The sequence below is a fragment of the Triticum dicoccoides genome, chromosome 4B (assembly GCF_002162155.2).
Source record: "Triticum dicoccoides isolate Atlit2015 ecotype Zavitan chromosome 4B, WEW_v2.0, whole genome shotgun sequence".
Lineage (NCBI taxonomy): Eukaryota > Viridiplantae > Streptophyta > Magnoliopsida > Poales > Poaceae > Triticum > Triticum dicoccoides.
The window spans coordinates 672181352-672196102 of record NC_041387.1 but is presented as its reverse complement, the minus strand read 5'-3'; the positions used below and the strand labels follow the sequence as shown (position 1 = coordinate 672196102).

The 14751-nt window shown below is 46.6% G+C and overlaps 1 protein-coding gene and 1 pseudogene across 1 annotated transcript; both read left to right on the top strand.

Annotated features, from left to right (window-relative positions):
* The first annotated feature begins 4665 nt into the window (after window positions 1-4665).
* On the top strand, window positions 4666-8122 carry LOC119292246 (annotated as a pseudogene).
* A 636-nt stretch (window positions 8123-8758) lies between these two features.
* On the top strand, window positions 8759-9648 carry LOC119292245 (putative inactive G-type lectin S-receptor-like serine/threonine-protein kinase SRK). The gene is made up of 3 exons (XM_037571079.1): window positions 8759-8996; window positions 9191-9292; window positions 9377-9648. Exons 1-3 carry the CDS (start codon window positions 8768-8770, stop codon window positions 9604-9606), a joined length of 561 nt encoding a protein of 186 aa, XP_037426976.1. The 5' UTR covers window positions 8759-8767; the 3' UTR covers window positions 9607-9648.
* The last annotated feature ends 5103 nt before the right edge of the window (window positions 9649-14751 follow it).

Sequence of the window (14751 nt, the reverse complement as noted above, 5' to 3'; positions counted from 1 at the left end):
GCCTTTAGGTGAAATTCCTCATGTTTGTGCTCATCCCACGTACGTACACCGTTTCCATTCCACAGCTGTAAAAGTTCTTCAACTAATGGCCTTAGGTACACATCAATGTCGTTGCCGGGTTGCTTAGGGCCTTGGATGAGAACTGGCATCATAATGAACTTCCGCTTCATGCACATCCAAGGAGGAAGGTTATACATACATAGAGTCACGGGCCAGGTGTTGTGATTGCTGCTCTGCTCCCCGAAAGGATTAATGCCATCCTCACTTAAAGCAAACCATACGTTCCTTGGGTCACTTGCAAACTCATTCCAGTACTTTCTCTCGATTTTTCTCCACTATGACCCGTCAGCGGGTGCTCTCAACTTCCCGTCTTTCTTACGGTCCTCACTGTGCCATCGCATCAACTTGGCATGCTCTCCATTTCTGAACAGACGTTTCAACCATGGTATTATAGGAGCATACCACATCACCTTCGCAGGAACCCTCTTCCTGGGGGGCTCGCCGTCAACATCACCAGGGTCATCTCGTCTGATCTTATACCGTAATGCACCGCATACCGGGCATGCGTTCAGATCCTTGTACGCACCGCGGTAGAGGATGCAGTCATTAGGGCATGCATGTATCTTCTGCACCTCCAATCCTAGAGGGCATACGACCTTCTTTGTTGTGTATGTACTATCGGGAAATTCGTTATCCTTTGGAAGCTTCTTCTTCAATATTTTCAGTAGCTTCTCAAATCCTTTGTCAGGCACAGCATTCTCTGCCTTCCACTGCAGCAATTCCAGTACGGTACCGAGCTTTGTGTTGCCATCTTCGCAATTGGGATACAACCCTTTTTTGTGGTCCTCTAACATGCGATCGAACTTCAGCTTCTCCTTTTGACTTTCGCATTGTGTCCTTGCATCGACAATGACCCGGCGGAGATCATCATCATCGGGCACATCGTCTGGTTCCTCTTGATCTTCAGCAGCTTCGCCTGTTGCAGCATCATCGTGCACATCGTTTGGTTCCTCTTGATCTTCAGTAGCATCACCGTATTCAGGGGGCACATTGTTGTCACCGTACTTTTCTTCTTCGCTGTCTTCCATCATAACCCCTATTTCTCCGTGCCTCGTCCAAACATTATAGTGTGGCATGAAACCCTTATAAAGCAGGTGGGTGTGAAGGATTTTCCGGTCAGAGTAAGACTTCGTATTCCCACATATAGGGCATGGACAACACATAAAACCATTCTGCTTGTTTGCCTCAGCCACTTCGAGAAATTCATGCACGCCCTTAATATACTCGGAGGTGTGTCTTGAACCGTACATCCATTGCCGGTTCATCTGCGTGCATTATATATAATTAAGTGTGTCAAAAATCATTAAGAACATCATGAATAGATAATTAAGTGACCAAATTAATAGAAGTTCATCATCACATTAAAACCAAAGTACATACATAGTTCTCATCTAACAACATAAAGCTCTGCAGAGCATCTAAATTAATTAAACCATACATTGAAACTATGTAAAACATTTCAATGTGAAAACAAATGCGATCATAATCGCAACCAATGTAACAACTGATCCAACGGCATAATGATACCAAGCCTCGGTATGAATGGAATATTTTCTAATCTTTCTAATCTTCAAGCGCATTGCATCCATCTTGATCTTGTGATCATCCACGACATCCGCAACATGCAACTCCAATATCATCTTCTCCTCCTCAATTTTTCTATTTTTTTCTTCAAGAAATTGTTTTCTTCGTCAACTAAATTTAACCTCTCGACAATAGGGTCGGTTGGAATTTCCGGTTCAACAACCTCCTAGATAAATAAAATCTATGTCACGTTGGTCGGCATAATTGTCATAAACAATAGATGAACCAATAGTTATGAAAAGATAATATATACCACATCCGAATCATAGACAGGACGAGGACCGACGGGGGCGGATACCAAAACCATCGCACTATATAAGATGCAATAATAAAAGTAAGAAAATTATACAAGTATCTATATAAACATTCAAGTAAGAATTTTTTTCCTTTCAGAAAGAAGATAAGAACAAGAGGCTCACCACGGTGGTGCCGGCGACAAGATCGGCGCGGGCGATAGACGTCGATGAAGACGGGGACGGGACGTGACGGCCCGCTAAACCTAGACAAATATTGAGGAAAATGGAGCTCGGAGGTCGAGCTTGGAGAGGAGAAAGCTTAAGTAGTGTGCCTCGGGCATTCCATCGAACACCTCGTGTGCATAGGAGGTGAGCTAGAGCACCACAAAGCTCTCTCCTCGCCGGCCACGAAAAACAGAGCAGTGAGAGTGTTCTGCTCGCGGGCGAGGGGTATATATAGGCAATTAATTGGTCCCGATTCGTGGCTTGAACCGGGACTAAAGGGAAGCCTTTGGTCCCGGTTCAGGCCTCCAACCGGGACCAATGGTGGTGGGCCAGGACCAAGGCACATTGGTCCCGGTTCGTCCCTCCAACCGGGACCAAAAGGTCCAGACGAACCGGGACCAATGGCCCACGTGGCCCGGCCGGCCCCCGAGGCTCACGAACCGGGTCCAATGCCCCCATTGGTCCCGGTTCTGAATTGAACCGGGACTAATGGGCTGACCCGGCCTGGACCATTGCCCCCTTTTCTACTAGTGTTCGTCCGAACTCTGTGCGTGGTCCGGTGTGGCTTTTGGTGCTGTAAGACTTATTGGTGTTACTCTGCCGTTGGGGCTTTATTAATTTAAGCCGGACGCATCTGCCGTCTTCGTTCTAAAAAAAGGAGAAGTCCAAACCAAACCAGCTTACATTAGGAGTTCAACCCATTTAATCCAAACCAAAAAAGACCAATAGGAAAACCGATCTGAAATTATGGTTTCAGTCCAAATTATGCTCAGGTCTAGTTACAAATATTTTCTTTACCCCATTGAAATTACCGCAAATTTAAAAAAACAATCTATATTGCCCTGTCATGTACTCTCTCTGTCCTAGAATATAAGAACATTTTTTACACTATGCTAGTGTTAAAAACATTCTTATATTTTGGAAGGGAGAAAGTAATTGTGTGCGAAAGAAGATACTCTTAGCTGGTGTATGTACAGGACGCACTACCTTGCCCTTTTCTTTTCTTTTTTTAAGGATCGGTAAGCAGGGGCCAGACTATGTATGAGCCGAAGCCCAACAACACGCATCAGCCCATCTACACCTAGCTACACGACTGCCCGATCATGCGTTTTCGCCCCATGTGGCCTCAAATTCAGATACGATCGATTGATCTTACCTCCTGGGTGCGGATAACTGCCGCCGCAAATTAGATCTCTTGGATGTACATGCAGCCGAGTAGCGACGAATAGGGCGGCCGCTGCTGGCCGTCGCAAGCACGTTTGTACCGCCGGCCCATCATGTCACCACCAGATTATTCTGTCAGCACACACGGTAAACCTCATATACCTACTGCTATTCTAGTCTAATTTTGTCTGTAACTTAAATAGTTACAGGTAGAGAATTTAGATGTGACTTGTAGTTCTAGGTAGAGAATTCAGTCATAATTAAAGCTAGATATTTTGTCTGTAACTTAAATAGAGGAGAAGGCAGGAAGGCACTAGAAGGGGACGCAGTCACCGCCCTAGGTGCCGACCCATCAGAGACGCAGTTGATGATGGCGTAGCGTAGAAGACGACAGAAGCACAAGAGTTCAAATTCAGTCGTCATCGTCCGCTTCACTCCCCGCTACGACTGAGGGGGAATGTTAAAAGTATAATTATGTTTAAGTTAGAGATTAGGAGTTAGAGGTATGATTGGTTTAAACCATGTACGACTTGTCCCCTACTCCAAGTCTCTCTCTCATATTCTACTCAATATTTTAAATAGCACGCTATTTCGCCGTTATAACGCGGTTATAGCATATTTGGAAGGGAGACGTTACCTTTTGGCAAAATCGAACGCTACGACGCTAATCGCGTAATTAGCGTGCTACACACGCTACAACGTTGTAACGTTGTAACGTTATAACGTGCAGACCATGCAAAACTGAAATAAGCACAGCCCAGCAGGCCAAAACCAACCCACGACCACTAGCTTTCTCACTCCTTTTATCAGATTCTCCCACTAGCTTTCTCACTCCTTTTATGAGATGCATATATTGCTTGCTCCTATGAAAAATTTAGTTGCTTAAATACTTTATTTCTAGATATATTTGATTTTTTTTCAAACCCTATTTTGAAATATAGCACGCTATTAGCGCGCTATAACTTGTGTAGCATTTAGAGAAGGGCCTCGCTATATTTTGTAGCGTGCTATTTAAAATATTGATTCTACTCTATATATATATCCCACACCTGGGTCAGATCAGCATAACACAAAACAATATTCTAGGCGTCCAATATAATATATTTTCTACATAACTCTCGTATAGTTTTGTTAGAAACCTCGAGTGATCTAAAAGTAGTAGCATTCCTTATGCTTTCTAGTTTCCAGCAATATATCGTCGGATTAGTAGCAAAATCCTAACTGCGGGTGCCAGAGTGCATGTACAAATGTAGAACAGCTCAACCACCTCTTTCATGATTCCTTTGGGGCTCAAAACAACGTGGGATACAAGGCAGCATGCATGGTGGTGTTATTTCCTCTATATATACCTCTTTCATTCCTTTGGGGCTCATTCTCATTGCAATCACTTAGACACCACACACACACACACTCTCCATGCATGCATGATCCTGCAAGCAAGCAATTGCAAGCAGCAGAGGATCTATCAAGAATTAATGCCTATGCAGCTGTGTCATCCTTGCCTTGCTGTGTATGGCATTCTTTTGCTTCTTTGTTGGCCATTCGCTTGTGCCCATGCTTATGCATCTTAGAGCCGGCTTGTCCCTGGCAAGCCGCTCTCCCCCGGCAGTGTCCTCGTCTCCCAAGATGGGGTGTTTGCCCTGGGATTCTTCTCCACGGATGGGGAGAAGCGGCAGCGCCACTATGTGGGCATATGGTACAACAACATCCCGGAGCGCACCGTGGTATGGGTTTCTAACCGTGCGGCGCCCATCACCACTAACCTTTCCTCTGCAAATCTTGCGGTGACCAGCAGCTCCGGCATAGTGATGTCTGATAGCGATGGCCGTGCCGTGTGGACAACCAACAAGAGCATCAGCATCAGCGCGAGCGCGAGCACGAGCACGGTGGAAGCAGTGTTGGACAACACCGGCAACTTCATCCTTCGGTCGTTGGCCGACAGTGCCATACTATGGCAAAGCTTCGACCACCCTACCGACACCCTCCTCCCTGGCATGAACCTGAGGCTGAGCCACAAGACGCTCCCACTGCAGCACCTCGTGTCGTGGAAAGGGCAGCAGGACCCATCCCCCGGCGAGTTCTCGTACGGCGCGGACCCTAGCAACCTGCTCCAGTGCTTCGCCTGGAACGGGTCGAGGCCACACCGGCGAAGCCCGGTGTGGACAAGCCACCTCTACATGGGCGGATTCAACGAGTCGGCCATTTACATGGCCTTGCATCACGCCGGCGACGAGGTGTACATGTCCTTCGGCATGCCGGCTGGCTCCTTCGTCCAGCTGGTCAGGTTGGAGATCGACTACTCAGGCAAGGTAAATATACTAAGCTGGCTGAGCAACGTGTCCGCATGGAGAGCCCTCTACGCAGAGCCTCAACATGAGTGCAATACGTACGGCTACTGCGGTCCTTATGGTTACTGCGACAACACACAAATCGTCCCGGTTTGCAAGTGCCTTGACGGTTTTGAACCGAGGGATGCTAAAGGATGGATCTCCGGTAGCTTCTCACAGGGATGCCGCCCCAAGGAGGTGCCAAGGTGCACCCATGGAGACAGTTTCTTGGCCTTTCCGGGCATGAAGGTCCCGGACAAGTTCCTCCGTGTCCCGAGCAGAAGCTTCGATGAGTGCACCGAGGAATGCAGAAGCAATTGCTCCTGCGTGGCATATGCTTACTCCAAGATGAGCAACATAGATATTGACGGTGATGATACAAGATGCCTGTTATGGATCGGCGATTTGATCGACATGGAGAACAACCATCAAGGAGGGGAGAACCTCTATGTTCGGACTAAAAGATTGCAAGGTATGCATCACTCCACTTTCTCTGCTTGCTTATGTTTTACTGTGTGTGTGTGTTCGTTTCTTCTAAAGAGAGAAATTGGAGAAAGAGTGGCCTCATGTTTTTATGCATGCGTTCGAGAAAGGAGTCTGCTATGAATTTGGTGATTAGCACTGACAAACTTTGGTGATTCTCCTTATATTAATTTTTTTGTGCAGGCAACATGAGAAAGATCAAAACCATAGAAATTGTATTACCAGTTGTGTCAAGTTTTCTGATACTCATATGCGTGGGGCTTATTTGGATCTGTGGCTTTAGAGGTAGGAAATTGTTGCTTTACTTCTAATTTTGATGTTATCTCCAGTCACAAGAAACTGAAGAGGCGGTGCCCACACTACTGACAGGCAATCAAGGAAGCAAGCTTGTCTGGGAAAGGTTGATGCATCGAGATACAGGAAATTACAATCAGTTCGCTGATGGTAACACGGAGTTTCCCATTTTGAACTTTAGGGAAATTGCTACCGCGACAAATAATTTCTCTGAATCCAACATTCTTGGCAAAGGAGGGTTTGGCAATGTTTATAAGGCAAGACGTATCTGTACTGATAGTTATTTGATCGTTTTTTTTTGTGAGGGTGATAGTTAGAATATTAATGGAAGATCAAACTTTCTTGACTAAATAATACCTCATGTTTCAGGGAACGTTGGAAGATGGTAAGGAAATTGCTGTGAAAAGGCTTCGTGTAGGTTCTGTCCAAGGGGCAGTGGAGTTCAAAAATGAAATAGCTCTGATTTCCAGGTTGCAGCATAGAAACTTGGTCAAACTTATAGGCTGCAGTATTCATGAAGACGAAAAGCTTTTGATTTATGCATACCTACCTAACCGAAGTCTGGATTACTTCATTTTCAGTACGTTCTACTCACTTGTTGCAAAAATCTCTACTTTCGGTCAAACATCGTCACTGACAAGATGATTCGTGTAATTCTGTCCCTGATAGATGATAGAAGAAAATCACTGCTCAATTGGCCCACAAGATTTAAGATAATCGCTGGTGTAGCCAGGGGACTTCTTTATCTCCACCAAGATTCCAGATTGACGATGATTCATAGAGATCTCAAAGCAAGCAACATATTGTTGGATGCTGAGATGATCCCCAAAATATCCGATTTTGGTACAGCTAGGATCTTTGGTGTCAGTCAACACGAAGGACATACCAATCGAGTTGTTGGAACATTGTGAGTAGTGATGAATTTCATTTATGGGATCCCTCAACTTTTGTGCCTTAACTGGTTAATAAGTTTGAATTTACCACGGTTAATTGTCAAAGCAGTGGATACATGTCGCCTGAATATGCAATGGAAGGCATAATCTCCGTCAAATCCGATGTTTACAGCTTTGGCGTATTAGTTCTAGAGATTGTCAGTGGCATGAAGACCGGCGCCACAACCCCAACAAGTTCACGCGCACGCACTCATAACCTTATAGATTATGTAAGTGTCTTTTACTTTTATTTAGTGAGTATGATTGTATGCATCTTTGGAACTTTATTTAGTGATCAGAACTTGTTCAACTGATAATTAAGAAGGGGGGTACTACTGATGAATAACATGATTGGTTTGATGCAGGCGTGGAGCTTAAGGAAGGATTTGAAAGTGATGAATCTAATTGATTCATCCATCGTTGAGGGTTGCTCTCTCGTTGAAGCTCTACGATGCATCCATATCGGACTCTTGTCGGTGCAGGACGACCCAGAGGCTCGCCCCCTCATGTCTTGGGTGGTAGCAAGCCTGGATAATGAAGACACTGAGCTCCCGCAGCCAAAAGAGCCTATGTGCTTTGCACACCGTAACTACGGAGCCGGGGAAAGCCATGTGCATGATATGAGCCTCGTAAACCTCAAGGGGCGCTAGAAAATCCTGCCTTGTCCTTGACTTGTGACCCTCATATCTTCATACACGTACCTGCTCAGTGCTATTCTACTTTACACTGGATGAGCTCTGTTAAAGCTGGGATTGTAATTTTATATGCTTGTAATATGTGCTCATTTGTAACCGCCGAGTGTCCGTGGCACCCGGCGTATAGGTCGACTCCAGTAGTGAACTGTAATGTGTAATATTATTCTGACTTCTTTTACTTCTCCTCCGTGCTCGGATGCGATCCATCCTTGCAGCGGAGGTCTGAGGAAGGAAATCCCTAGCCTCCCAGATTGATCGATCATGTTGACATGCACTTTTACGCCTCCTTTTCGAGGCGAGCCGATACTGCAACGCCATCGCCTTCAACGCCGACGGTGGCGACACGCTCGGGAAGATCCACCGTGCCGACGTCGGTTCAGCCATGGCATGCGTATGGCCGCTAGACGCGGCGTGGGCACCGGAGGGAGCTACACGACGATGTAGCTGCTGCTTTGTGGCTGTTGGTTATTTCGTGATGCCCAGTTGGAGTCCCCACTTTAAGAGCACGGAGCCCAGAATCTTGAACGACAACTGCTTCGTCGACCCTCAAATTGCCCGTAAACTGTCCAGACCAAGCGGTCCGGTTGTGTTTGCCATCTAGCACGGGTCTGCATCGATTTGTTCGGCGTTCCAAGACGTAACTTTTTTCCGCAAACCGAAGACAGACCGAGGGCTTTGCGGGCATTCGGATCAGTGCCACGCCCACGTTTAGCAAACGTGGCCCATTCAAAAACACTCATGGAGACAGTTTCTTGGCCTTTCCGGGCATGAAGGTCCCGGACAAGTTCCTCCGTGTCCCGAGCAGAAGCTTCGATGAGTGCACCGAGGAATGCAGAAGCAATTGCTCCTGCGTGGCATATGCTTACTCCAAGATGAGCAACATAGATATTGACGGTGATGATACAAGATGCCTGTTATGGATCGGCGATTTGATCGACATGGAGAACAACCATCAAGGAGGGGAGAACCTCTATGTTCGGACTAAAAGATTGCAAGGTATGCATCACTCCACTTTCTCTGCTTGCTTATGTTTTACTGGTGGTGTGTGTTCGTTTCTTCTAAAGAGAGAAATTGGAGAAAGAGTGGCCTCATGTTTTTATGCATGCGTTCGAGAAAGGAGTCTGCTATGAATTTGGTGATTAGCACTGACAAACTTTGGTGATTCTCCTTATATTAATTTTTTTGTGCAGGCAACATGAGAAAGATCAAAACCATAGAAATTGTATTACCAGTTGTGTCAAGTTTTCTGATACTCATATGCGTGGGGCTTATTTGGATCTGTGGCTTTAGAGGTAGGAAATTGTTGCTTTACTTCTAATTTTGATGTTATCTCCAGTCACAAGAAACTGAAGAGGCGGTGCCCACACTACTGACAGGCAATCAAGGAAGCAAGCTTGTCTGGGAAAGGTTGATGCGTCGAGATACAGGAAATTACAATCAGTTCGCTGATGGTAACACGGAGTTTCCCATTTTGAACTTTAGGGAAATTGCTACCGCGACAAATAATTTCTCTGAATCCAACATTCTTGGCAAAGGAGGGTTTGGCAATGTTTATAAGGCAAGACGTATCTGTACTGATAGTTATTTGATCGTTTTTTTTTTGTGAGGGTGATAGTTAGAATATTAATGGAAGATCAAACTTTCTTGACTAAATAATACCTCATGTTTCAGGGAACGTTGGAAGATGGTAAGGAAATTGCTGTGAAAAGGCTTCGTGTAGGTTCTGTCCAAGGGGCAGTGGAGTTCAAAAATGAAATAGCTCTGATTTCCAGGTTGCAGCATAGAAACTTGGTCAAACTTATAGGCTGCAGTATTCATGAAGACGAAAAGCTTTTGATTTATGCATACCTACCTAACCGAAGTCTGGATTACTTCATTTTCAGTACGTTCTACTCACTTGTTGCAAAAATCTCTACTTTCGGTCAAACATCGTCACTGACAAGATGATTCGTGTAATTCTGTCCCTGATAGATGATAGAAGAAAATCACTGCTCAATTGGCCCACAAGATTTAAGATAATCGCTGGTGTAGCCAAGGGACTTCTTTATCTCCACCAAGATTCCAGATTGACGATGATTCATAGAGATCTCAAAGCAAGCAACATATTGTTGGATGCTGAGATGATCCCCAAAATATCCGATTTTGGTACAGCTAGGATCTTTGGTGTCAGTCAACACGAAGGACATACCAATCGAGTTGTTGGAACATTGTGAGTAGTGATGAATTTCATTTATGGGATCCCTCAACTTTTGTGCCTTAACTGGTTAATAAGTTTGAATTTACCACGGTTAATTGTCAAAGCAGTGGATACATGTCGCCTGAATATGCAATGGAAGGCATAATCTCCGTCAAATCCGATGTTTACAGCTTTGGCGTATTAGTTCTAGAGATTGTGAGTGGCATGAAGACCGGCGCCACAACCCCAACAAGTTCACGCGCACGCACTCGTAACCTTATAGATTATGTAAGTGTCTTTTACTTTTATTTAGTGAGTATGATTGTATGCATCTTTGGAACTTTATTTAGTGATCAGAACTTGTTCAACTGATAATTAAGAAGGGGGGTACTACTGATGAATAACATGATTGGTTTGATGCAGGCGTGGAGCTTAAGGAAGGATGGGAAAGTGATGGATCTAATTGATTCATCCATCGTTGAGGGTTGCTCTCTCGTTGAAGCTCTACGATGCATCCATATCTGACTCTTGTCGGTGCAGGACGACCCAGAGGCTCGCCCCCTCATGTCTTGGGTGGTAGCAAGCCTGGATAATGAAGACACTGAGCTCCCGCAGCCAAAAGAGCCTATGTGCTTTGCACACCGTAACTACGGAGCCGGGGAAAGCCATGTGCATGATATGAGCCTCGTAAACCTCAAGGGGCGCTAGAAAATCCTGCCTTGTCCTTGACTTGTGACCTTCATATCTTCATACACGTACCTGCTCAGTGCTATTCTACTTTACACTGGATGAGCTCTGTTAAAGCTGGGATTGTAATTTTATATGCTTGTAATATGTGCTCATTTGTAACCGCCGAGTGTCCGTGGCACCCGGCGTATAGGTCGACTCCAGTAGTGAACTGTAATGTGTAATATTATTCTGACTTCTTTTACTTCTCCTCCGTGCTCGGATGCGATCCATCCTTGCAGCGGAGGTCTGAGGAAGGAAATCCCTAGCTTCCCAGATTGATCGATCATGTCGACATGCACTTTTACGCCTCCTTTTCGAGGCGAGCCGATACTGCAACGCCATCGCCTTCAACGCCGACGGTGGCGACACGCTCGGGAAGATCCACCGTGCCGACGTCGGTTCAGCCATGGCATGCGTATGGCCGCTAGACGCGGCGTGGGCACCGGAGGGAGCTACACGACGATGTAGCTGCTGCTTTGTGGCTGTTGGTTATTTCGTGATGCCCAGTTGGAGTCCCCACTTTAAGAGCACGGAGCCCAGAATCTTGAACGACAACTGCTTCGTCGACCCTCAAATTGCCCGTAAACTGTCCAGACCAAGCGGTCCGGTTGTGTTTGCCATCTAGCACGGGTCTGCATCGATTTGTTCGGCGTTCCAAGACGTAACTTTTTTCCGCAAACCGAAGACAGACCGAGGGCTTTGCGGGCATTCGGATCAGTGCCACGCCCACGTTTAGCAAACGTGGCCCATTCAAAAACACTCTTCCTTGCCCGCACGCTTCGTCGCTCCACATTGGTCAGCACTGCTACAGAGTGTCAGCATCGCATTCATGTCAACCTAGAGCGGACACAACCTCTCACTGGAGCCGGCCAAGAGTGCCCTGCGCCGCTTCCCGGTGCACGCGACGTCTCTCCGCACTCAAACGGCACCGGTCCATCCGCCTCTCCCATTAAACGCACGCGGTGGCCGAGAAACCTACTCGGGCGCCACCCGTTCGTCTGTTTACCGCCCACCATTAAGGACCTCGCTGCCTGGCCTACCCTCTATTTAAACCCCAGGCCTACAACACAGCCGCATCCATCCACCCTCCTCCGCTCCCCACCACACCCGCCATGGCCTTCTCGACCTCCAAAGCCTTGTGGGACGACCTCGCTTCCAAACAGAAGGAGGGGACAACCTATACGGACAATCTACGGACGCACCAATGGAAGAGGCAACTGACGATGAGCCAGCGCCACCGTCCGCGCTGGCCAATGCCGGCATGACCATGGACAAGGCCCGTGCTCACTACACCGACATGGTGCTGGAGGAGCGGGAGGCCGCGTTCCGCCAGGCACAGACTGACCAGACCTACAACCTCTGCCTCCGCTACGCGCACCACCGCATGGAGGAGTTACTCGCCGCTGGCACGGGATCGCAGCGGGCGTGGACATGGATGAGCAGGAGGCGTTGCTCCAGTCCTACCGCTTCGCCCGTGACATCCGCCGTGACTGTTGGCGCTACTACCAGTATTAGGAGGATTTAGGGGCTGCCTACAGGGGTGGTGGACAAGGCGGGATGAAGTTTTCGAGCCCGACGATGACTACGGGGAGGAGGTTGGAAGCTCCGTGACGGCCACAACACGACGCCAGGGCGAGGACGCGAACACTCTCATGGGCGCCGCCGGCAATGAGGCAGAGTAGAGCATGGGAGGGTGCCGACGCTTGGGTCCCAAGAAGGCTACCGCTCTTCCCCTCCCACTGAAGCTAAGCTTGGCGGGCTCATTCTTGTTGGCCGATTAGCCGCTTGCAGGTTGCGGAGGTGGAGGCCGTCGAGGTAGAGCTGGAGGCTACTGAGGCAGAGCTTCAGTTTCCGGGGCTCATGCCCAGGCAAACATGCGGAATGGCACCGGGGGTCATTTAGACTAGGTTTAGTTAAAAAAAAGTCTGAAATGTAATGAATGTACTCTAGTTTATATGAAAATCACGCGGTTTGCATGAATTTTGTCCGATCTGTTGAAAAGCGTTTTGAAATGTATGCGGATAGCATTGGATGGCTGCCTCCTGTATCGTGTCTGCGGACTGGTCCTCCCGATCCGCGGACCGATGCGGTGTCCATTTGGCGGGTCAGTATTGGAGATGCCCTTAGAGCCAATAGATGGCATGAGCTCTGAAGCATGATCGACTATTGGATGGGTGCCGAGACGGAGCCAGGATTTGAACATGAGGGGGAGGTGCGGAACACCAAAGCCATTCCTATTTATTTTTTATTCATCTCGTGCTTCGTCTACCATCATGCATAGAGTCTTGCTAAATCTCAGTCAACTGAGACTTAGTTATGTCTCAGTCGATGTTATATTCGTAAGGTCTTGCATGAAGATTCGTGCATTTTTTTAGATTTTTCTTTTTCTTTCCAATATGTTATGCAACTTGACTGATTAAGTCTTGGTAGTACTAAAAGTGCATTATATCGACTAGAGGGGGGTGAATAGGTGATTTTTACAAATTCGTCATGGAGGAATTTCTAGGTGAAGAAATTCCTAAGCAACGACACACTAGCAGCGGAATAAGTACCCAGGTATAAGCATATCAAAGCAACAACACAGTCATCATGATAAAATGAAAATAAGCACAGAGTACAGATAGCGTGAAAATAGAATAAGCAGGCTAAAGACAATGTGACTGAAGAAATTGGATTGAGGAAATAGAGAAAGTCTTCAGTCAAAGTCTTCAAACAGTAATGATCAGGTTCATCAACACATGAATAAGGAAATGAAAGGGTTGAGAAAATAGAACCAGTTGGCTTGGTGAAGACAATGATTTTTTAGACTAGTTCCAACTGCTGTAACAGTTGTACGTCTGGTTGGAGCGGTAGAGTATTTAAACTCGAGGACACACAGTCCCGGACACACAATCCTCACCGTATTCTCCTTGAGCAAAAGTCACACAGACCTCGCCCAACACTCGTGGTAAGTCTTCATAGGTGACTTCCAAACCTTCATAGACTTGGTCACTCGGCGATCCACAATTCCTCTTGGATGCTCAGACCGTGACGCCTAACCGTCTGGAGGATACACAGTCCTCAAAGGTAACAAGCGTCGGTTCCACACAGAAACAATCTCTTCAGTGATGCTCAATCACTTTGGGTTTGTAGGTGTTTGGGTTTGGGTTTTTGGGTTTTCCTCACTTGATGATTTTCGCTCAAAGTCCTCGGAGGATGGGATGCTCCCAATGACAAGTGGCAGTTTCTCTCAGAGCAGCCAACCAGCTAGTGGTTGTAGGGGGTGGCTATTTATAGCCTAGGGAGTAGCCTGACATGATAAGACATAAATGCCCTTCAATGATATGACTGTTAGGTGGAAGATAGTTTGGGACAGCTGGCACGTAGCACAGCAACGGTCAGATATTTGAGGTTCGAATTCCTCAGGGCTATCATGTTCCTCACTGTGTAGGCAATCCACACTAGCGAATTCCTAACTCCTGGTCAGAACAAATTCCTCAAAGACCAGAAGATTTTCGTCTCTATCACTGAAGAATTGACGGAACTGATACGAGATTTCAAATGGCTTCACTCGAAAGGATTGGGTAGGTGTAGGATTTTGAGACGAGCATCACTTGGAAATCAGTTTCCTTAGTTTTACCTCAACCCCCTTTAACAGTATGGTGTTTCCTATGACTCAAGAAAGATAAAATGAAACTACGAGAACAAAAGTATTTACGCTTCATAATCCTCGCATGAATATCCAAGTCTTCAAGGTCACACCAATTTCTTCACTTTCAAAATCTTCAGGAGAACCAAAGTCTTCAACTGAAGACATACATTTTTAGGGGTCGACTTTCATCGTAAATATCAAACTCCTCATCGACT